Below are 25,318 nucleotides of genomic sequence, written 5' to 3' on the forward strand. Positions count from 1 at the left end.
GAGCCTATATCCCATCAGACCTCACACATAGGCAATTCCCTTCCCCCTACATTGGCCAAAACAGGATATCTGCAATCTGGAGAGAATGAGTCAGAAAGGATCTGGGCAGGAAATGCCAGGCACAGCTGAGGAGAGCGCGAGGCATGAGACAGGAAACAGCAGGATGAAGTCAAAGTCAGCCTGTTGAACAGTAAGGTGCTCAGCCCGCTCTGGACCTTCAGCTCCAATAACACTGGCAGTATGACTTCCAGTCCCAATACAAGTGATCTGTGGCTTTGCACTGGGGACAGTGACCTGGTCCAAGTGAAAAGAAAGAGCTATAGATAGTGATATTTGAGGTTTACAAAGGAAATTACTGGGTCCCTACCCAGTCATCACTAGGTAAGCCCATAGCATTCGCTCAGCTTTGTGATGCCTCCCTCTTACAGATAAATGGTTAGCCAAGGGTCACCAGACATTCAAGGGACACCTGGACTATAAAAAGACAGGCATAAAAACAAACAAGAAGAAAATAGTACTGGAGGCGGGCTGGGGGGACGGAAGCTATGTAGAGAATAGGAAAAAAAAACTTTAAAAAAAAAACCATAATTAATTTTGTTAGAGAAATAAGAGAAGATACTACATAAATGAAATAAACAGGATGTTATTAAAAATTAAGATAATAAAAAATAGCTCTTAGAAATTAAAAATATGATAGCTGAAATTTTTTTTAAATCTAATATAAAGTTTAGAAGAAACTCTTAAAGAAACCCCCCAAAATATAAAACTCAAAAAACAAGAGATGGGAAATAGGAGACAGAAGAAAATTAGGGGTTTAATCTGAGAGGTCCAGTATTAGCCAAACAGGAGTTATGGGAAAGCCGGGAGAGGGGATGAGAAAACAGAATGGAGAGAAATACCAATAAAATAATAAAAGAACACTTTCAGACTTGCAAACTCTCCAAAACTGAACCTGAGATGCATCATAACTCAGGGAGCTACTGAAGAATGTGCCCCACCAAAACAAGTGAAAAACAGAAGAGAACACGCAATCCAGGAAAGGGGGAATCCAACAGAGAAGAAAGCCAACAGGATCCTTCAATCATTAACTCCAGGAACGATGACAACAATAACAAAAATTACACAAGAGAAAATGCAATCATAGTATGCTGTGTGGCTTAGCTGTAAATATTTTAGGAGTTAATAAAAAGGTAGGCACTATTGACTTAACCAAAAACTAGGATCCAAACAGAGAGAGAGAGGATGAAGGAAGATGTGATATGGCAGGGGAAAAAGAGTGGGAGGGCCTCAGTCCTCATCTTCCACACCTGGAAGTCAATATACAATGCCTAAAATTTGAAAGAAAAAAAAAAAGTATTATGTAGAAACATAAAAATACCTGGAAAAAAACAACTAAAAGAATAAGAGTCAGTGCCTCTGAAGTGCTGGAGTTGGGAATGGGGTAGCATGAGGTAGAGGAATGCTGGTTTTTATCAGCATTTGTGGTTTTATTTGACTTTTACACACATCTCCAAAAGCCATTCCCAGGCTCCCTTGGAGTTCCTGGTCCCTGAGTTAAGAACTCCAGCTACTCAACTCCTTCTATTTTAAATCCTAGTTAAAATCTGTTAGAATTTGATTTTTGATGTTCTACACATATCAGCTTAGTCCTATAATTCTCAGCTTTTTCCTCTGCACGCAATAGTTACTATGGAAACAGTTAAAAATAAATCTTATGTCATACAACACCCAACTAGGCTCTTGATCAAGAGAGTGGGAGATAAACTTACAAAGTGTCAATAAAGCTTGGCAAACTTCTTTCTGATTGGAAAAAGACCATTATGGCACCTCACGCTAGGACATACACAATGGAGTCGGGTGGCTTCTCACTTTTGCTTACTACACGGAAGGAGGCACGAAAAGGAAGGTAAAATTTGTGAAGAAAAACTTCAGCATCGGGCTGTGTAGAAAATGAGCATCGCCAAAATTATCCCATAAACTGAGGTAACCAAAGCTGCAGACATAAGGAGCTACGAGAACTTTTAATACTAAACTGCCTTGAATAGTCAGCTTTTTGTTTGGCAAGTCAGAGTTATAAAGAAATGTTATTTTAGAGCCTGAGGAGGAGGGAGAAATTCTACTCAGCAATAAAAGGGAAGAGGTGTGAAGAATCTGCAAAACGTGAAGCTGAACGAAAGAAGTCAGACACAAAAGAGTACACACTGTAGGATTCCTTTCACATATGAAGTTCTAAAACAAAACCAAAACCAAACCCAGTGCCGTCGAGTCAATTTCAGCTCATAGCGACCCTACAGGACAGAGTAGAACTGCCCCATAGAGTTTCCAAGGAGTGCCTAGCGGATTCGAACTGCCAACCCTTTAGTTAGCACCCACAGCCCTTAACCACTACGCCACCTGGGTTTCCTATAAAGTTCTAGAACACGCAAAACTAAGGTATAGTGATCGAACTCAAGTCAACAGTTCCTTGGGGCAGGGTGTGGACAGAAGTGACAACAATGAGGCAGGAGGAAACTGGGTTGATGGTAACGCTTTCCAGGGTACGTGTATCTCCCCAAAGCTCTGTTGACCTGTACTCTCTAAATATGCGCATTTTGAGAGTATTCTAGTGTATGTAAATTTATACCTCGATAAAGATGATTTTTAAAAGCAGGGATGGGGGAAGCAGGACTACATCCAATCAATGAAAAATAACATGTAAATGTGAGAAAGGTACCAAATTACACCTAAACATTTACTTCTCAAATCCGTGATCCGTGTTTTACTTCTACTAATGTGCTATCTTAATTCCATTTTATTTAATTTTAAGGATAATCAAGGCTTAAAAATTATATTACTGTATTTTTATGCAATTAATGCCTGCCTTCCATGTTTGTTTACCAACAGCTCCCTCCCACCCAAGGTATTTTCATAAGCACTGCTATGTCCATTTTTTAATTTACGTTTGCTGTAATTAAAAAAAAAAAAATTAGCATAGAGAGGCGGGGCGCTGTTGGCAAACAACTGTAAAAGGTAGGTGTTATTTGCATAAAAATACAGCACTGTTTCTTACTTAAACAGAACTCTTAAAAGTCAGGCTATTCAAATTAGGACATCAAGACTAAAGTACACAGATCCCTCCTCAAATACTAGTGTCCTTCCCTTCCTCAGAATTCTAATAAACTCCTAACAAAAAAAAACCAAACCCACTGCCGTCCAGTTTCTGACTCACAGCTGCCCTACAGGACAGAATAGAACTGCCCATAGAGTTTCCGAGGAATGACTGATGGATTTGAACTGCCGACAGTTTGGTTAGCAGCCGTAGCACTTAACCACTACGCCACCAGGGTTTCCTAATAAATTCACAGTTGCTCCTAAATGGCCTGTTCAACAATAGCAAGAATTTCAGTGTCAATATATGAGAAGTGCAAACCCATCACCGTTGAGTGGATCCCAACTCATAGAGACCCTACAGGATGCAGCAGAACTGCCCCCCAGGTTTCCAAAGCTGTCATCTTTACAGAAGCAGTCTGCCACATATTTCTGCCACAGAGCAGCTGGTGGGCTCAAACTACCAACCTTTTGTTTAACAGCTGAGCACTTAGCCACTGAGCCACCAGGGCTCCTTTAAGAAGTTAAAGTCACTCTAATTAGAGACTACCAGAAAAAGAGCAAACAAGGAAAACACCGCCCAAGAGGCTATTGTGAGCTGAAATGTCGGGGGAGGACACCAACAGTAGAGAAAGAGAGATTTCTGCAATCCTACTTGGGACAGACAGAGAGATGAGGAAAGCCAGCTGGCGCCTTTCAATAGCACTGTGGTAGCATTTGAGAGAGTGAGCCTTGGTGGCGCAGTGGTTAAGCACTCGGCTGCTAACCTTAAAGGTTGGTGGACGCAACCCACCAGTGGCTCTGCGGGAGAAAGACCTGGAGCAACCTGCTCCCGTAAAGATTACAGCCGGGAAAAGCACATGAGGCAGCTCTACTCTGTCCCGTGGGGTCGCTGTGAGTCGGAATCGACTGGACGGCACGCACCAACAAGCACCTGAAAGCAAGGAGCAGAGACGATTTCAGAGGGGCCAATGGATCTGCAGGTCCCGGCGAGGTAGTAGAAGGCCGTAACTTTCAACTCAGAAAAGGAGAAAAGCACTGGATTTGAATAAAGATAAGGGGGGGTGGAGGAATGCCTCTGAGTGTGCTTATTGGCTGTACTAAAGTACAACTAACGTCCAAGCACCTCACTGAAACGGTGGACCAGAACTAGGCTGAAAAGCTTCCCGTGACCAAGGCAGGATAAATAAAAATTAACACAACCAAAAACCAAACCAAACCTGCTGCTGTCGAGTCAGTCCTGCCTCGCAGCAACACGACAGAATACAGTAGGAAACCGCTGCCCTTTTGGTTAGCAGCGAAGCTTTTAAACACTGTGCCACCAGGGCTCCCATTAATACAACAGTCAACATTATTCTTCACTTTTAAAGTATAGAATATCAGTGGTATTATTATTATTTCGGTAGTAAATCTACACATAAGCATTTTGATGGCTATTCTCCTGACCCAAGTGTCCAACCCAATTTTTTCCACAGTAGAGTACCTAGAAAGAAATAACTTCACGAACACCACTCACAGTTCTGCTTAAGAGCCCTTTAGAACTATAAATCATTCTTAAATTACCCTCCAACTTTTACTTCCCGTGCTTTTTTCCCTCTTGGGTTTTTTTAGCTGCCATTCTAAGGACTTAAATTCTCTGAGAAGCTCTATTCAACCCTTTCTGAGGGCAATAACTTCCTTTTGAGTTGCAGTGTGGATACAGTACACAAAAAATCCTCTGAATCCTGTTAACTTATTGGAAAGATGAGCTCATGGCTACTGTGACTGCATTAATGCACTCCAGACCACTGTCTGGATTTTAAATTGCAGTATCTCATCACTGCCCACTGCTTGGCACGTCCATTTCTACAAACCCAGAGGCCTCTTCCCTGGCTCATAAAAACATTAGTAATTGCGCTGTAGATAACTTCGTACCAAAGCCATGTTGTTCAACTGTGCCTATTTTTTATATTAACTATGGTTATTCTTCATTCTAATCCTACCTTTCACGGTACACTTTCACATAAAAGCCAAAAAAAAATTTCATTTAAATGTTAGGTAACAAATGTCGCATTACTGGCTGATTAAGCCTGAACAACTTCACTTGCATAATCATGTAAAGTTAGTTCCATTTACAGGCAAGGAAATTGAGTTAAGAGCACAACTGGGTGAAGCGTAAACCATCTGTGCGCACATCACAACTGAGACAAGTATCTGCAGCTCCCTCCAGCTGACCCTGCTCCCGTGATAAGCATTAAACCAAAACCAAACTCACTGCAGTGGGGTCAACTGTGACTCACAGCGACCCTGCAGGCCAGAGCAGAACTGCCCATAGGGTTTCCGAGGCTGAAATCTTCATGGAAACAGACTGCCACATCTTTTTCCCGTGGAGCAGCTGGTGGGTTCGAACCGCCGACCTTTTGATTAGCAGCCGAGCACTTAAGTGCTGCACTACCAGGGCTCTTGTGATAAGCATTAGACAGTGCTTAAAAAAACAAAGGTTGCCATCAAGCTGATTTCAATTCATGGCAACCCCACGTATTTCAGAGTAAAACTGCACTCCACAGGGTTTTCAATGGCTATGATCGTATAGTAGACTGCCAGGCCTTTCTTCTGCAGCACTGCTGAGTGGCTTCAAACCATCCACCTTTTGGTTAGTAGCTGACTGCAAACCATTTGCACTAACCAGGGAGCACCTGCTAACTACTGTGCCGGGTACAGCAGCACCTGAGGGTCTGCGCCCATTAGCATGTAAGCTCCCCAACGACAGAGACTTGTTTTTTTCCACTGTTACAGCTCCTGCACCTAATACAGAACCCACCATGCAGCTGGCGCTCAGCAAATACTTGTAAATGAATCCTCATAATATTCTAGAAAATTTCAACTCGAATCTACACATTCTCAATCTCTGGTAGACCAAGGACTGCTGAGTCATCTACATTTTTACTTTAAAAAATATATATAGCTATATTTTGTATATAATCAAAAACGCAATTAAAAACCAAAAGACAGTAAAAGATGAGTGAGGAAACATCAGTGTTTTCTTGGTGATAAGAAACGGACTTTCGTGATATAAAACTGTCAAATTATGCAATGAAAACAAACTCACTTTCATTTTTCCCAATATTTTTCTTCTGCCACTTATCAATCATTAAAGGCTTTCTTGAAAGGAGCTTTTAGCCCTTTATTCCTCTCCCCAATATTGAAGCTAATTCGTAACACTGAATTATGTGGCATTTGTTTTCTTGGCAACTGTCTAAAATAACACAAAGTTTTCTTTCTTTGTTTTGTGAAAATGAGGACAGCGAAAAGACTGGCGACGTTTACAAATGTGAACTCATCAGGATGGGACTCATTTTCTCAATACCAGGCGGACACTCTTTGTTAGCAGCAACGATGCTATCGACACAGAGTGACAGACAGTCAAGGCAGAAATCACTGCTGGTGCTTCCCCTGAGATTAGGACAAAGTTCCCTCAGTCAACCCAACTAATCAGAAAACACAAATACCAAAAGGTCCCTCACCCTTGCTGTGATTACTCGAGGCAGAGCCAGAAGGTCAGCAGCTCTATACATTCATTTGCTGACCCCTCTTGACTTCAGTATATTGGGTCAAAATGGACTACAGTTTACTTAAATCTAGAGCAACTGATTTATAGCTTTACCTCGTTTCACAGATAAATCCATAGGATGAGCTCGCCACTTGAAAAGGTTAAGAATTACAGTATTCCTTTCAAAAGCGCCTGGTTAATTTTAAAATGTAAAGAGGTCAGCATATTGCTTCAAAAAAGGTTAAAGGCTTACTGATTCTGGAACTGTACTCTTGGAGCCTGAAAGTCATATATCAACAGTGTTCTTATAAGAAGAATGCATGCATCTGCTTAGAGAATCGTAATACCAGGTCTAGAGGACAGGAAATAAAGCATGTGAGGATGCTGTAGGTGCAACTATTTCTGGGCAGGTACCCTCCAAAAAAAAAAAAAAAAGCCAGTGCCGTCGAGTCGATTCCAACTCATAGCGACCCTATAGGACAGAACAGAACTGCCCCATAGAGTTTCCAAGGAGCACCTGGTGGATTTGAACTGCCGACCCTTTGGTTAGCAGCCATAGCACTTAACCACTACGCCACCAGGATTTCCAGGTACCCTTCAAGAGCCCCTTAATCCATCTAGCAGCCCAGGGCAGTGGGTTTCAGACTACTGTCTGTGGAGCCCTCTACCCCCAAGGTACTGTAGGGGCAGTCACCGAGGGGCATGGAGGGGACCAAGCATGAGGCTCTGGACCTATTACCCCAACACCAAACAAGAGGAGAGTGCCACCTCTCTGTTTGGTAGGTGGGGGTTCTGCTAAATATCTCATATAAAAATAAGTAAGTAGCAAATTTCTGCTGTTTAAAAAAAAAAAGTCTGAAAACCAGCAGCAAGGGCTTTAGATTCAGGTACAGCAAATTTTGAATTCTAAATTTGTTGAATGGGAACTAGGCATAATCACCCCTGGCAAATAACCAGGGGTAAACAGGTGGTGGCAAACATTTTTATTTATCAGAGAGCAGTGCTAAAAGGAATTAAAGGAGTGGCCCTCAAAACACACAGCCAAGAATTACACAGACTATGATGTGGCAATACATTTGATAAATTTGATAGTTCACCTCTTGGTCAAATATAAAAATACCCCTTAAACCCATTTTGTCCAATAAGCACTAAGGTAACTAGGTCACAAGAGCTTTTCAAGGACCTAGAAAAGGGGAAGGGGAGAGGAGGAGAAAGGCAGAGAGAGAAAGGAAGAGGAGGAGGGAGGAAGGGGGGAGGGAGGGAGGAAGAGAGGGAAGAAAAAGCTCTAAAATATTAAAAGAAAATTTTAATATAAAAATGAATACACGTTTGTCATTACTAAAGCACGGTATCAAGAATTTTGGTATTGTATTTTTAAATAATTTGTTATTTTCTTCACAAAAATTACCAAGAATGTACAATAATTGCAGAGAAATCACAACCAACTTCAAATTAGGTGCGATACTCAAAGCCAAATTTTCAAAAGCAAAAAAATAAAATAGTTCCAAATCACAGCTATGTGGTTTTATATATGTGTCTTAGTTGTCTAGTGCCGCTACAACAGAAATACCACAGGTGGATGGCTTTAACAAAGAGAAGTTTATTTTCTCCCAGTAAAGAAAGCTAAAAGTCCAAATTCCGCACATGAGCTCCAGGGGAAAGCTTTCTCTTTCTGTCAGCTCTGGAGGAAGGTCCTTGACCTCAATCTTGCCCCGGTCAAGGAGCTTCTTAGGTGCAGGGACCCTGTGTCCAAAGGACGTGCTCCACTCCTGGTGCTGCTTTCTTGGCGGTATGAAGTCCTCAACTCTGCTTGCTTCCCTTTCCTTTTATCTCTTGAGAGATAAAAGGTGTTACAGGCCACACCCCAGGAAAACTCCCTTTACCTTGGATCAGGGAGGTGACCTGAGCCTTACAATCCCACCCTAATCCTCTCAATATAAAATTACAATCACAAAATGGAGGACAGCCACACAATACTGGGAATCATGGCCTAATCAAGTTGATACACACATTTTTGGGGGGACATAATTCAATCCATGGCAGTATGTATACATACTTCTGTGTATATATGTAGGTATATGTGTTTCAGTGTATATATGTATATATAAATATACCCAAATATGCCCATGTACACACACAAAATGTGTGATGTGTACATTAAGTATACTTGATGTCATGATATGGAAGTATACTTGATGTCATGATATGGGAGCCTCCTCTCATAGCAGACGCCTAGGGTCTTAAAACAGCTCTGCTCTTTGGTTTGGATTCCTTCCAGTCTTCCTCAAGTTGCGGCCCTCTTCGCTGCGTCATCCCACTCTACAGTGAGAAGCAATGGCAGAAGCCAGAGGATAAGATGTAGGGAAGGGAAGAAGCAACCCAAAATGTCATCGTGATCCTCTTCAGCTAGACATTCCAGTCAGCGAAAAAGCCCTGACAAAAGCGGTTATGAATCGCTCAGTAAGGACAATTGGCCACTACTCCAAACCACCCCTGTGCTACAGAAGGTGCCGCCATGGCGGTACGAGAAAGGCTGCTTACCTGCTTTATCTTATTTCGGGAATTGGTGATGCGCTCTGTGATGCTCTGGTAGGTGCGGATGGCAGTTGTCAGCTCTGTGTAGTGCTGCACAATCAGCTCATCCAGGTCACGGTCACACTTCTCATAGGCTTCTTCCAGGCGACCTTTCTCGTTTTCTCTGTCTTCAACATCATCACTGGCCGACAGAGTCCTGGTAAAGACAGAGAACATATCAAGCTGAATAAAACTTAAGAGAAAAAAGCAAAAGAAAGATGAGTTAGCCAATACGCGAGACTATTCATTTTGCTAACCAGAAAATGAAATGGACCACTAACAAACAACACAAACCTATCTTCTCAGAGAATTTCCAACAGCCCGACTGAAGGGATTTGCTGGTTGCCCATCCAAGGAGCTTTTCCCCTCACTTTATCTCTTGCCACTAGAAACTACTTTCATCAGACAGCAGGCGGTCTTGATTTGTCTAAGTGAATCCTGGCAATTCCTAGTCATCCCATTCCTCTTACAGTGACTTTCCCTGCCCAGCCAATGAGACCTGAGGAACTTCCATGACTACTTTTCTCACAGGAAGAGTAGCTACAGGACACAGTTCCCTTTTCCTGATGCTGGATATTGGTATAGAAAGCTGAGATATCCAAACACATCAACCATCTTACAACCACGGAAGGGAAAGCCAGGAGAGATGACACCTACAGCTTTATGTCACTGTGCCACCAAAGCAGCCAGCCCTGCAATGCCACGCCTCAGGATTTCTTGTTAGGGAGATAATAAACAGCCATTGTTTAGGTCACTTTCGTGGGTCTTCTCATCCATGTAGCTGAAAGAATACTAACTGATGGAATGACTCATACACTGAGAAGCCACCTTCTGATAGCTCATCTGAATGACGTGAATTTGGTACAAAGCCCCCAGCGGCCTGGAAATGAGGTCATATTAACCCTAAAATCTTTTATGACAGCAATCATCTAAGCTACCCTACAAGACAGTCCCTGCATTTACTATTCTTCCAACAGCACTAACAAGATTGATGTGAATCAACAATAACCACAGAATGAGACAGATACTTATTAAAAATCTTTCAATAACTTAGTTTGATTTGTGGGCCACAGATCTTTGTTTCCTCTATTATCTTTCCTGGATAATTTTTTTTAATTTAGTGGTATAATCGGTAACAAAGAACCCTTTTCTTCTTATCTGCTGGCTGCAGTAATTTAGAGTTTCATTAAATTCCCTCAGATTTGTCAGCTTATACATTCAGCCTGGTTTATTTCATTTATCTTTTTTAACTTAGGGAGGGGGTATTTTAGGCTCTCAATGATGGATGTAATCAATTACAAGTCCATCATTAGAACTGCTTTCAGAGACGGTCTGTCAGCAAATCAATCACACACCGACTTCTAGATATTTGCAAGCAAAATACTGTACAATAGCCACCCCCAAACTGTCATTTAAAGCAAAGGATCTTAATTCATGAGCCACATAATATGTAAAACTTCTTTTTCAATTTAGAGGTAAATTCAGCAGGCCAGTCTTTGACGTCAACCTAACTTCCAAAAAAGAATTTTGCAAATGTGTTAGGGATACTAAGGGACCGGGGGTTGCATGAAATCCAGGGAAGGGAAGGAGAGGATAGAAGTATAATGAAGGAAAAGGCAAAGTTTGAAAGGACAGCCTGGTATACAAAGACAGCAACGACAGGGAATCACAGCACTTGAATTAAGGCCTTTCCCATGCCAGACCCTGCTTCCCCATCTGTAAACTGGGAACCCTAAACTAGACTACCTCCAAGATAATCTAGGTTCAGATTGAGAATCCCCACTGAAATGTCTGACCATTAAAAGTGAGTCAGAGTGGAGAACTTGAGGGCCATTAAGCTTCAAAGATAGAGTTACCAAGATTATTTGCAACGTTAGGGCACAGAATAGCTTAGCATACCTTCCTGTGGCTTCTATGATACATAACTTTGCTCTTTAAATCTGAAACCTTCCAGGCTGTTAATATAAAATAAAGCAAAATCATAAAATGCCTTCAATTTATCAACCGGCCCAAAAGGAACAGACCCTAGATACTTAACTCTTACCATTTCCCTTTATAAAGCAGATAGCCACAGAGTTTCCAAAGCTACACTTCATCAGTCTGTAGTCTTTACAGTGCTCTGCATGACTTCTTCCCACCACCATTTGCAGAAACAACACACCAAACATCTCACTTGTTTATGTTAACTAGCAGGATTACCATTACGGGAAATGGCAGGCCCATGGCAGGTCCAGAGAAGACACCTTCTGCAGCAGCAGCTGTCATTCTAGCATGTTGCAGGAGCAGTATGAGTTACTCAGGAAACACAAAGGTTTACTAAAATGGAGGTTAGAGGGGCAACTGGGTCTCCGGGGATTTTAAAAAATATATTTACATACGGAAATATCCTGTGTCAGGTTTGCCCCACATTTGAAATTCATCCTCTTGATGTAAACTAAGGAGCTCTGGGGGCACAGTGGTTAAGTGCTCAGCTGCTAACTGAAATGTTGGCGGTTCGAACCCACCAGGGGCTCCAAGGGAAAAAGATGTGGCAGGCTGCATCTGTAAGGGTTACAGGCTTGGACACCCTATAGGGAAGTTCTACTCTGTCCTACAGGGTGGCCATCAGTCAGAATCGACTCGCCAGCAGCAGGGTTTTGGTTTGGATGTAAACTGAGCTGAATGACATTTTGTCTTGAGTCAAAAATACTTACATTCAAAAACTCCAAGAGCATAAAACCATTATTTTTTTTTTAATTTAAGAAAAGGAAGGCAACATGGATAATGATAATAAAAAAAAAATGATAATAGCAGCTAATATTTATGGAGGCTTTTTTTTTTGTAGGTGCCAGGACCCAGATGTTTTGTACACCTCACAGAATGTATGTTTTATCTTCATAACAACCCTTGAAATGGGTTCTATTATTATTTCCCCTCCCTCCATTTTGCAGATAAAACCGCTGAGATTTCAGGAGGTTACATTAACGTGTGCCACCTCACGCAATGAAGGTAAGTGAGAGTAACAGGATTCAAAACCCAGGTCGGCCTGTTTTCAGATTATGCTCTTCATGGCACTGTGGGCATTGAAGTCAGACTCTCGGCTCCACCATCACTTACTCATACGACCTTGGTAACTGCGCCTCATTTTGCTCATATACAAAATGGAGATAACAGGCATGCCTACCTCATAGGGTTGTTGGTGAGAATTAAATGAGATAAAACAAGGCCTGGCATATAATTAAAAAAAAAAAAAACACCAAACCCATTGCTGTTGAGTCAATTACAACTCATAGCGACCCTAGAGGACAGGGCAGAACTGCCCCAAAGGGTTTCCAAGGAGCGCCTGGTGGATTTGAACTGCTGACCTTTTGGTTTGCAGCCACAGCTCTTAACCACTACACCACCAGGGTTTCTAGCATATAATTAGCACTCAACAAATGTTGTTCTTAGCTATTGTTATAGCCCGTTGCCGTGGAGTCAATTCCAATTCATAGTGACCCTGCAGGACAGAGAAGAAGTGCCCCATAGGGTTTCCAAGGAACAGCTGGTGGATTCAAACTGCAGACCTTTTTGGTCAGCAGCTGAACACTTAGCCACTGCGCCACCAGGGCTCCATTATCGGTATAGGAGTAGTAAGAGCAGTAGTACTACTAGTTGCAACAGCAGCCACAGTCGTAGTAAAGGTTGTAGTATTTTTCCACAATGTAATGGAAAGGACATTCTCTAGAGATAAAGGTTCAAATTCCATCACCTCTACCTACTAGATCACTTGGAATTGGACGTGAGACTTAACCTCTCCAACTGTCATTTCACTCCTCCTTGATGTCAGACTGTGAAGGCTCTGAGATTTAACCCGACCTGCAAGCTAACTAGTTAGTCTGTCACAGTATCATCATCATCATCATCATCGATGATGACAGAAGACACAAAACTCCCAGGTCAGAGACAAAGGACTTCATTACTCACAGCACAGCAAGCAGCATGAGCATCGCGTATGTGCATCGGTTTCCCTTGCTCCCAGGTTCCACGGGTGGCTACCAAAAGGGGCCCAAATGGATGCCTACACATGGAGCGAACTACTAGAGAGGAACCCTGAGCGTAGAAGACCAAATCTTTGATACAGGGCAGTAGATACGCCTGCCCTTGCTCTGAAGAAAGAGAATATCCTCCAAGGCTGCCTGCTGTGCAGACATCCTTGTAAAGGCAGTCTAGAATAAAGCGCACTCAGCGCTTCACTCACACCAACTTCAGAAATGCAAGAGACCCGTGGAGAATTGTCTCCCAACAATAAGGAAACCTAATTCCCTGGCTTCCTTTAAGGACTGAATGACAGCATTGTGCCAAGCAACAGTAGGCAGTAAATAGATTCATTTCTAACCTATTTTCTGCAAAATGAAACCAGAAATAAAGGGCCTCACACAATAAATATTTGCAAAGTGAATGAGGAACAGACCATAAAAGCCTGAAACAGTGAACAAATTCTAGCTAAAAGATCCACTCATGCTATCAAAAAACCAGAAAAGTCAGCAAATTTCAGTGGGATTACCTTCCTTTAAGCCAGCCAGTTGACCTGGGCTGCTAGCAAAGATGTAGAAGAGAATACCTGTCATCTAGTTCACCCCACCACACACGTCAGGAAGCTGTCCTCAGCCTTCTCTGCCCCTGTGCAATGGAAAACCCACCAGCATACCAAGTACTCATTGTGATTTTGAACAGCTCTACCTGTTACAAGGCCTTTCATTAAAATATAGTAAAATCGGCCTCTTTATAACTTCTACCCAATGACCTGAGTTCTACCTTTTTCAGTAACACAAAATAAAAGTCTATTCCCTCTGCTGTAAAATTACCCCTTAAATTTTAAAAGACCCTCCGTACTTCTTTATTTCTTAGGTTAAAACCAGTTGCTGCGGAGCCAACTCCAACTCATGGCACTTCCAAGTGTGTCAGAGAAGAGCTGTGCTCCATGAGGATTTTCAGCGGCTGATTTTTCAGAAGTGGATCCTCAGGCCTTTCTCCTGAGGCACTTCTGGGTGCACTCAAACTGCCAACCTTTAAGTTAGCAGCGGAGAGCTTAACCAGATTCCCAGTTTCTTCAACTGTTTCTTCCACGACACGGCTTCCAAGCAGCACACCGTAAGTATCAGAAGTGAAATTAAAGCACAATACAACTCCATATTGTTGTTGCTGTTGTTGTTAGGTGCCATCGAGTCGGTTCCGACCCACAGCCACCTTATGTACAACAGAACGCAACACTGCCCAGTTCTGCACCATCCTCACAGTCGTTGCTATGTTTGAGCCTATTGTTCCAGCCACTGTGTCAATCCATCTCTTCAAGGGTCTCTCTCTTTTTCGATGACCCTCTGCCTTACCAAGGATGATGTCCTTCTCCAGGGCCTGGTCCCTCCTGATAATATGTTCAAAGTACACGAGATGATGTCTCGCCATCCTCGCTTCCAAGAAGCACTCTGGCTGTACTTCTTCGAGACAGACTTGTTCTTTCTTCTGGCGGGCCGTGGCATACTCAACATTCTTTGCCAGCACCATAATTCAGAAGCATCAATTCTTCTTCTGTCTTCCTTACTCACTATCCAGCTTTTGCATGTATATGAGGGGACTGAGAATACCATGGCTTGGGTCAGGCACACCTCAGTCCTCAAAGTGACATCTTTGCTTTTCAACACTTTAAAGAGGTCTTTTGCAGCAGATTTGACCAATGCAATGCATCTTCTGATTTCCTGACTGCTGCTTCCATGGGCATTGATCCACAGATCCAAGTAAGATAAAATCCTGGAAAACTTCAGTCTCTTCTCCGTTTATCATGATGCTGCTCGTTGGTCCAGTTGTGAGGACTTTTGTGTCCTTAATGTTGAGGTGCAATCCATACTGAAACCTGTAGTCTTTGATCTTCATCAATAAGTACTTCAAGCCTTCTTTGCTTTCAGCAAGCAAGGTTGTCAATGAATCTTCCTCCAATCTTAATGCTACATTCTTCTTCATATAGTCCTGCTTCCCTGATTATTGGCTCAGCATACAGATTGAATAAGTATGATGAAAGGAAACAACCTTGACCCACACCTTTCCTGAGTTTGAACCAGGTAGTATCCCCTTGTTCTATTCTAACAATTGCCTCTTGGTCTATGAACATGTTCTGCATGAGCACAATGAAGTGTTCTGAAATTCCCATTCTTCGCAGTGTTATCCACAGTTTGTTATGACCCACACAGTCAAATGCCTCTGCATAGTCAATAAAACACAGGTAAACATCCTTCTGGTACTCTCTGCTTTTAGCCAGGATCATCTGACGTCAGCAATGACACCCCTGGTTCCACGTCCTCTTCTGAGCCCAGCCTGAATTTCTGGCAGTTCCCTGTCGATACACTGCCGCAGTCATACTTGACTCCAAAGCCCATACTTCCCTCTGAAGTCCTCTCAAAAACAGCTCTCACATGAACTTACTATATGCCTGGCATTTACCTAAGTGACTCCAACATCATGGCTCACTCCTGACAGCCATTCTATGAGGCAGGTGCACTATCATCTCTCTTTTTACAGATGAAGAAGCTGAGCTGTAGTCCAAGGCACAGAGTTTTTCAGTAGTAAAGTCGGGCCTCAGAGCCACGCTGTCTGGCTCCAGAATCTGGTTCTTAGCCACTTAGCTATCCTGCCTCTCAAGACATGGTGCTCAAAACAGATTGAGTAAGTATGATGAAAGGAAACGACCCTGACCCACACCTTTCCTGAGCATATTCCTAATACAGTATGACCAGTCAAAAAGAGGGAGGCTTTTATAACCCATAATACGGGCACTCTGATAACCTATGCTAACATTATACTGGAATTTTTAAAATAGCAAGTCCAAAAATGATCCAAGATCCCTTTGACAGTAAGGCTGATAAGCCAGCTCTCACTCATTTCTCACTTGAGAAATTTAAAACTAAATGCACAGATTCACATACATCCTTACGTCCTACACTTTGGGCGGAGAGACAGAAGCAAGACAAATCAAAAAAAAAAACCAAACCCAGTGCCATTGAGTCGATTCCAACTCATAGCAACCCTATAGGACAGAGTAGAGCTGCCCCCTAGAGTTTCCAAGGAGCGCCTGGTGGATTCGAACGGCCAGCCCTTTGGTCAGCAGCCATAGCACTTAACCACTACGCCACCAGGGTTTCCAGAAGCAAGACACAGAATGTAAATTATTGAGTGTTTATAATATGCAGACAATGCCGTGGTTATTCTGTACGCACATCTAGGACAGTCCTCACAACAGCCTAGAGAGATAAATAACATCACCTCTCCTGTTACAGACAAAGAACGAGGCTCGCAGAGGTGAAGTAACTTGCATACATGCATACAGCTAACAAGCATCAGAATTGGAAGTAAAGTCAACTATACTTGACTCCAGAGCCCATATCCTTTTACACCAGGTTGTTGTTTGCTGCTGTCGAGTCGGCCCCCAACTCATGGTAACCCCAGGCACAACAAAACGAAAAGCCGTCCAGTCCTACATCATCCCCGTGATCAGCTGGGGTTGCAAATGGAACCATCTTCCAACTAAAAAACCAAAAAAAACAAAAACAAATCCGTTGCTGTCGAGTCAATTCTCACTCCTAGCAACCCTGTAGGACAGTGTAGAACATGCCCATAGGGTTTCCAAGGCTATAATCTTTACAGAAGCAGATTGCCACATCTGTCTTCCACAGAGCGGCTGGCAGATTCAAACTTCAGACCTTTCGGTTAGTAGCCGAGCACTTAACCGCTGTGCCACTAGGGTCCTTCTTTCTACTATAAAACCAGTAAACCAAACCCCTAGCAGTTGAGCCAATTCTAACTCATAGAGACAGGTTATGAAATTCTACCCTTCCTGCCTTCCTCACCTGAGCTGCAGGACGGCACCCTAATGAAGCTATAGCTCATACGTACACAGAACAGTGGACAGCTAGAGATGTAAACAGGGCACTAAGCAGCTTTTTTAGTAGTGAACAGTCCTGAATCGAATAAGGAAGCTTAAAAGAACATGAGCTAAAAGGCACCAACCAGAGGACCAACAATGTAACTTCCCACCCCAAGACGTGTTCAAGTTATTGAATCATTCTTTCGATTTTTTTTCCATTCCTGTCTCAAAGCCGTTATGATTTACCAGCTATAGTCAAGTTCACGTAAGAACAAAAAAGAGTAAACTAGATTCCAGCTAAAGCTGGACACAGACATTTCTGGATCACTAAAAATTTCTCGGTAAGACAGCTCTGGTATTTTACATAATGAATTACATCTTTAACCAGGAGTCATTACTCCCCGGGAAGGAATTTATTCACTGAATGTGTTCCAAGGACTGTGGTACACATGTTAGGCTACTGTTAACAGCACTTGTATAAACAAGTGTATTAAATGGTTCCAGTAAGTTCATGGCCAGGAGCTCCAAATGAGCCCTAAAAGCAAGCATAAAAACCTAGGGCAAATAACTGGGGATCTCAAACAGAATTTGTCCGTTTCCTGGTTTGATACCAGCTGCTGTATCTCAGCGCACCCGGTCAAGTGTTTTGAAAGGAAAATAACTAGTCACTACCACTGGCTCCTTCCATGGAGCAATTTCCCTTTTGCTTTAATGGAGTAATGAAGCCCAGACAGCTGAGAAGACATAAAAGTCGATATTATTCTTTAAAAAGACAAAAGGAAGATCAAATCAAAGAAAAAGCATACCTATGAAAATAAAGTTAGTCACCAAAAGGTGACCTGACACTCAAGAGAAATAACAACCTTCAATCAAAGGCAAAATAAGAAGACTAAAAAAACCAAATCTAGAGCACCACCGTTAAGCATGCACCAGGGGACGGGATGATTAGTGAAAGGAGAGCGAGAATGGCTGCACAACTTGAAGGCGGCCATGAGCGTCACTGAACTGTACATACAGAAATCGTTGAGACGATGTATGTTTTGTTATGTGTATTTTCACAATAAAAAAAGAAAAAGAATACACCAGGGGATTGGTGATGGTCGCACAATATAATGAACTTAACGTCGCTAAATTGTAAAGGTAAGAAAATGTGGAAAGGGCAAGTGTTTTCCGACTCAATGGCACTAGGGGTGGGGTGCTTATATATATTTTCACAATTAAAAAAACTGTCAAAAGTCCCACTGAAAGATGATATGACTAATAATCCAAAAAAAAAAAAAAAACAAAACACCAGGAAAGTTTCCGACTGCCCTAATCAAGTATGTGGGACCTCCCAAGGCCTCCATGAAAAACAGGAAAAGAGCACAGCTCTGGAATGAGAAACCCAGACTCAGATGATGGCTCTGCAGCTGTCGAGCTACTTGACCCGGGACAAGTCACTTAACCTCTCAGAGTCTATTTCTTAACTTGTAAAACTGGCAAGATAATAAGACGATCTGCTTCACCACGTTACTGTGAGACTTGGAGAAGAGTGGGAACAGGGTTTGCAAAATATAAAGTGCAACAGAAGTGCTCCCTGATGCATTAATAAGAACACGATAAATAATCTGTGAATCACAGCATTGTTGGCCTGCATCCCCTGCTGCACCCCTCCTCCGCTTCCCCCCACCCCAAGTTGCTGAGAATGTTTATTTATGAACTGGGATCAGCCCTTTTCTCTGTATTCTTCCAGTGCCTGGTGCATTAAGTGCTCGGTAAAGGATAGCTAATGAGCAGCAGCCAGATCCTGTATCTGGAGAGGTCATGAAGGACGGCCCCAGCCTTATGAGAGAATAGGAGCTAAATTATCTCATCCAGCAATGCCTGTTCTAAACCTCTAGGAAAGAAGAAAACGTAGCTACAGTGACCCTATTCAATTTATTTAGTCATTCAACAAATACTTAGTAAGCACCTGTTACTTAACAGACACAGCTCTACGTGGCTGGAGATATAACTGTGAACAAAATCAATCCCTCCCTCAGGAAGCTTGCAATCTAGGGGGAGAGCCGGGCAACAAAACAAATACACAAGCACATAACGTGGCGGGGAGGGAGGACAGCTATGGAGAAAACTGAGGTGGAGTAAAAGGAATGGGGAGCACCAGGGTGATGCAAACAATTAATACACTGGGCTGCTAAAGAAGTTCAAGTCCACCCAGAGCTGCCTCAGAAGAAAGGCCTGGCAATCTACTCCCAAAAAATCAGACATTGGAAACCCCGTGAAGCACAGCTCTACTGTGACGCACGTGGGGTCACCACGAGTCAGGATCCGGCTTCCCTTACGGGGGCTGGAGGTTATTTCACATGGGGAGGCCAGAGAAGGACTCCGTGGCGAAGATGGCGTTTGAATACACCTTTACAGCAGATGAAGGAGAGAGACATGTCATTATGGGGGGGGGGAATTATTTCAGAGAGAATAGAAGATGCAAAGGCCCTGAAGTAGGAGCATGTCTGGCATGTTCACGGCACAAGCAATGGCAAGGAGTCCACGTGGCTTTACAGAAGCAATCACAGGTGACAGTACTAGGAGGTGAGGTCAAAGGAGGCCAGGAGCCAGATCTGAGACAGATCTGTGGGCTTCTATGCTGAGTGTTTTTTAAACCCACTGGAGGGCTGGCCTCAAGCCCAAGAATGACAGCTGACTGCTGTTTGAAAAGGATCTCTGTGGCTACTGACAAGCCCCAGTGCTTCCCAGAAAGGTCTTCTGTGATATCTAACCTACTACAATTTTAAGTCTATTTCTCCTCAATCCAGCATTTGATTGGGGGCCAGGGGAAGACAAAATTCTCTGAATAACAACATTCACATTCAAGTCTCATTTTAGTTATCCCCCACCTCTTTCCAAAAAGATATGAGATGGTTTGTACAAGTATGTACATAAAAAAGATAAAATGCATGTTAAAAAAGTGGGAATAGTTAGGCAGGACAAAACAATACCATATAAATGTAAAATACAAATATGCAAGACATATGGGCAAGTATAGTTTATATAAAATGAACCTCAAAATTAACTGAGCTTCCTGCCAGCCAAAGCAACAAGGGAAATATAGTCAGTTACATAATTTTCATGATCAAAAATAGACTCCAGCTCCTATGAAGAAGCAAACTCTAAATGAGCCCTGAACTCTAAATCCTTCACATAAAACAATATGAGAGATGTTCTGCAATATTGAGAACAATGTCCTCAACAACTTTCTGATAAAATGGATAAAGTAATGAATTTTATACGGCCATTTCTTACAGGATTCTTCAAAAGCATAACATTAAAACTTAAACTCAGGCCTGGAGATTTTGGAAGGCTCAAATATGAAGCTTTCCAATTACCCAGTTTAAGCCAAGGATGGCATTTAGGGAACTGATAGGACTAAATGGAGCAAATGATGTTTCATGAATGCCCTCCTCTCAGCAAGGAGTTCAAGCTGACCAGCCAGCAATTCTCTGAAGAAAGTCTGTAGCGCAAGTATTTCGTGTGAGAGGACAATAGTGGGCTGTTAAGTATCATAAACCAGAAAAGCATGTAGGAAGGCTGACAACCAATCATGAAAAATTAAAAGCCTGACCAGGGAGGGCTCTCCCCTGAGCTTCAGGATGGCCCGCAGGTGATGCCAGAACTACCATTCCGGGGCAGTTTAGGGTATTTTTAAGCAAAGTAACAAGAGTCTCCCAGAGTCCTACCCACAGATAATTAACTTGCTGCAGAAATACTTCATGCAATACACCTGAATTGTGGCGACACCTGCAGTATAATTAGCATTAAGTCATGCTTTCTGACAACAGTTAATAGGCTTAATTGTCTACCAACGGCCTCCCTGGTTGGGATCCAGTGACCTCTCCTCCAGGAATAATAAAGATTAACAAAATAATTAATGGAAATCCCTTCAAGCAACTCAGAAAAACCAATTGTCGTAAGGCTTCACATACCCAAAACCACTTCCCAGGAAGCTACAGCTCTGTGGAGCATAATCGCCAGGAAGAAATCAAATCTCCTCAGCGACCCCATTCTGAGAAGTACTCAAAACGGGCCACAGAGCAGACAGGCTGGAGATCATGGAGCCTCAGCACTGTTTACCATCAGGGACCTGAACCCCTCAGTCGGTAGACACTACCTTCTCTCCTGTCAGGACAATTCCAACAAATTTTTAAAATGGCTTAATGGAAAGGGCACTAGGCAGGAGCTCATCTTCATATACTGACAAAATATTCCAGCACAAATTACCATAAAACAAAGACTGAGCATTTTTAAATTCTCAACGTATGCTCAAGGGTTAACTGCTTTCAGAACCTTACTCTACACAGGAAGAAAATTAATGATTACCTTATTGATCTTCTAAGAGCATAATATTCCTTTTGCTATTGATCCTAATGCAAAAAGAGTCTAGACCTGATAATGATTCTTCAAAACGTGAGTCCTATTTTCTTGCCCGAAATGCTTTTAACCAGAAGACATTCGCTCACACTATTAGATCTATTTAGCCCTTATTTCAAAGTGTGAGAGTCAGATTTTCTTTTCCTTTAAAATTTTTTTTTTTTTTTAATACACCAGCAGCCGATTTAAGAAATGCTTGACAGCAACGTATACCTATTTACGTTTGCAGGGGAACTAAACACTGTTCTGAGTTGAGAGAAAGTACAAACCGAAGAGGAAGGAAAGAGATCACTAAGAATACAAACACTAACGAAATCAAGGCTTCCAATCAGTTCGTTCCAGTTCAAACCCCTGCTGAGATTTGCATTTCCACCCTGGATATGCTGAATCAGAATCCACAGTTTAACAAGATCCCCAAGTGATTCTTATGTATAATAAATTTTGAGAACCACCGGTCTACTAGTAAGGAGCCCTGGTGGCAGAGTGGTTAAAGTGTTTGACTACTAACCAAAAGGTCGGTGGTTTGAACCCACCAGCCACTCCGAGGGAGAAAGATGTGACAGTCTGCTTCTCAAGATTTACAGCCTGGGGAACCCTACAGGGCAGTTCGACTCTGTTGTATAGGGTGGGTACGAGTCATAATGGACTGGGTGGCAGTGGGGTTTGGCTCTACTAGTGTTCTCACACTCGGTCCCTAACCAACAGCACTAGCATCACCTGGGAACTTGTTAGAAATGCAAATTCTCAGCAGGGGTTTGAAGCCCTGAACAAAGTGAAGAGTGTCTTTGAAGCCTGTTATGCCAGAGCGCTTTGTATACGATGAACAGTCTACAAATGTTTCCTGTGAGTTATAAAAATATGAGACCTCTATCATAATTCTGAGCTTGTGTACAAAATCACACATTAAAGAAACATTCAAAACGTGTATTACTATGTAATCACACAAGACATGCCTTCACTCAAAGCACAGCAAAATCTACATTACACTTTTAAATCAGATTTTATTACACTCAATTATACATTGTGATTGCCTGTTTCCTAATTATGTCTTATTAGATCCCATAAAACACATGATAATCCCTCCCAACTGATGACAATTCACGATGACAAGTCCCTCTGAAAAAGTTTTCTGATGTATAAAAACATCCCTTAATTCAGTACAAAGAGATCCATTTAATATCAAGTGACAGTAAACGGTTTCTGCTTTAATGTCAATGGAAAAATCACTGGTGTCTTGCTTTAGACAGCACTTACCGCCAATTACTACACCCAACACATGCAGTTGTTCAATATTGTAATTAATCCCATTCTACCAAACAATTCAGGGACCACAAGCTATACCATGTTTTAGCCGATAAAGATGGCCATCATCCAAAATTAACGAAAATCACCCCCAAGAAGTATAAAACTGAGTCCGGGGTTGACAAAGTCAACTTAAAACCTGCCCCTACTGGGAACCCAACTCTACCTTTTCCCCACCTTCAGTTTAAGCCCCATGTCCTCCTTGAAGCACCATCTACAACGAACTGAGTTTTCAACTCCAGTCGAATTTTGTTTGTTTCTACATTACAGCATCTGGTAATTTTAAAGGTGTATGCTATTTTTTAATTCAGAGTTTCTGGTGAGTTCCTCAGAAATACTGTTCTACAAGATACTAAAAGGTGTTAGGTGGTCAAATAGGTTTTGGAAACTCCAGTTACACAAACTGAAGCAGGTTCCTAAACTACAGGACTTGCGAGAGATTTTCATGTTTGTGTGCAAGATGCCTCTGCAGGGCGGGCGTCAGGGTGGGCACGTGGACCTGCCATGAACCATGTATTACACAGCATTTCTGGAATGTGTCAATCTACAGAGCCTTGGGCTTCCCACCAACCTGTCTCCTCCCAGCATTGTTGCTCTCAGCTGCTGTCCAGTTGGCCCCCAATTCATGGCAGCCCCATGCAAAATGGGATTGGACCATTGTGACCCACTGGGTTTTCACTGGCTGATTTTCAGAAGTGGGCCACCAGGCCTTTCTTCCCAGTCCATCTCAGTCTGGAAGCTCCACTGAAACTTGTTCAGCATCACAGCAACACACAGGCCTCCCCGGCAGACCAGTGGGCTGCACTGGTCAGAAATTGAACATACATATAAACACATGTACACACATACATTTTTATGGAAATTTCCAAACATGCACAAAAACAAGTGAATCACAGCACAAACCTCGCTGCAACAATTATCAGCACGTTCTAATCTTGGTCCATCTATGCCCCACCAACTCTAACTTTCCCCCCTGATTATTCTGAAGTAAATCCAAGACACTGTCATTTTTACTGATAAATATACACAGGATGTATCTCTTAAAAATAATGCTTTTAAAAAAAATAGCCACAAGACCATTAATTCAGCTAAGAAAATTTAACAATTTACTGGTGGTGCAACGGCTAAGCACTCAGCTGTCAACCAAAAGGTTGGCAGTTTAACCAGCCCTGCCGATCTCCTTCCGTAAAAATTAAATCAAAAAACCAAACTCTCTGCCGCCGAGCTGATTCTGACTCGTAGAACCCCAATGGGGCAGTTCTACTCTATCACGTTGAGTTGCTATGAGTCAGAATTGACTCAATGGCACCCAACCACAAAGATTGATTTCTTGTATCTTATCTCCTCAAGTAAATTATGTTCTGAGGTACTCAAACTTTAAAGTGCATTTGAACCACCTGGTAATCTTGTTAAGCCAAAGATTCGGGTCCGGTGGTACCAGAGAGTCTGCATTTCTAACAAGCTTGTAATTGATATTTTGAGTAAGGTAAGGTCTGTTCTAATACTCATCAAAACCACAGGCACCAAGTTTTAAATGAAAAAAACCTTGAATTAAATTCCACTTTCTTTTTTTTTTATTTATTAAATTTTTGTGCTTTAAGTGAAAGTTTACAAATCGAGTCAGTCTCTCATACAAAAGTTTATATACACCTTGCTATATACTCCTAATTGCTCTCCCCCTAATGAGACAGCATGCTTCTTCCCTCCACTCTCTGTTCTTGTGTCCATTTGGCCAGCTCCATTTTTTTTAACAAAGAAAAAATAAATAAAAGTCAGAAAGGTCCTCATAAGAATCTTGAAATATTTACTTTTCCCACCAACAGTTCAAACGTAACAGGAATTTTTCCCTTATTGCTCCCGTTAAATGGTGATTTCCTATTTAATCCCCAACACATAAAGGACGGTCTACTACAAAGACCCATGTCCTAACTCATGTATGGCTTGAAAGCAATTAGTAAAAACAGAAGAAGCAACAGAGTATAAGACAAGGAGTAGAGCTCACCACTGCAAATTGAAAAATGCCAGCACAGGTTGCAGACATCCAAATGCAAAAACAAAATAAGACAAAGAGTCTAAACGCTGTGCTGCCTAAAGAAAACTCAGTTGCCAGCCTGAGTCCTCAGGCCAACAATTAACAACACTACAATAGGAGTCCAGTTAAGCACAGAACTACTAGCCAAAAGTTCAGCAGTTTGAACCCACCCAGAGGCACCTCAGAAGACAGGCCTGGTGATCTGCTTCCGAAAAGTCAGAGCCTTGAAAATCCTGTGGAGCAGTTCTACTCTGTACACATGGGCTCACCATGAGAACTGACTTGATGACAAGTAATAATAACAATACTACATTACCAAGGGAAGGAACGAACATTCGAACACCCTCTCAGTACCAAATTGTGCTAGGCACTTTTATATACTCTGTCTCATTTAATTTTCCCCAAAACCCCATTTTACAAATGAGAAATTAAGGTATACGGTTTTAAGTAACTCACCCAAGGTCACGTAGCTAACACAGTAAGTTTCTACTAACCACATACCTATATACTGCTCCTT

General features: G+C 42.2%; 1 protein-coding gene across 6 annotated transcripts in view; it reads right to left on the reverse strand.

Annotated features, from left to right (window-relative positions):
• The window catches only part of EXOC4 (exocyst complex component 4), an 831,013-nt gene that overhangs the window by 800,330 nt on the left and 5,365 nt on the right, over nucleotides 1-25,318 (reverse strand). For all 6 annotated transcript variants that reach the window (XM_003420870.4, XM_064289703.1, XM_010600447.3 and 3 more), the window contains exon 2: nucleotides 9,158-9,347. In XM_003420870.4, the coding sequence (XP_003420918.1) occupies nucleotides 9,158-9,347 (190 nt within the window). The remainder of the gene's footprint in view (nucleotides 1-9,157; nucleotides 9,348-25,318) is intronic.

The sequence above is a fragment of the Loxodonta africana genome, chromosome 8 (genome assembly GCF_030014295.1).
Source record: "Loxodonta africana isolate mLoxAfr1 chromosome 8, mLoxAfr1.hap2, whole genome shotgun sequence".
Classification (NCBI taxonomy): Eukaryota; Metazoa; Chordata; class Mammalia; order Proboscidea; family Elephantidae; genus Loxodonta; species Loxodonta africana.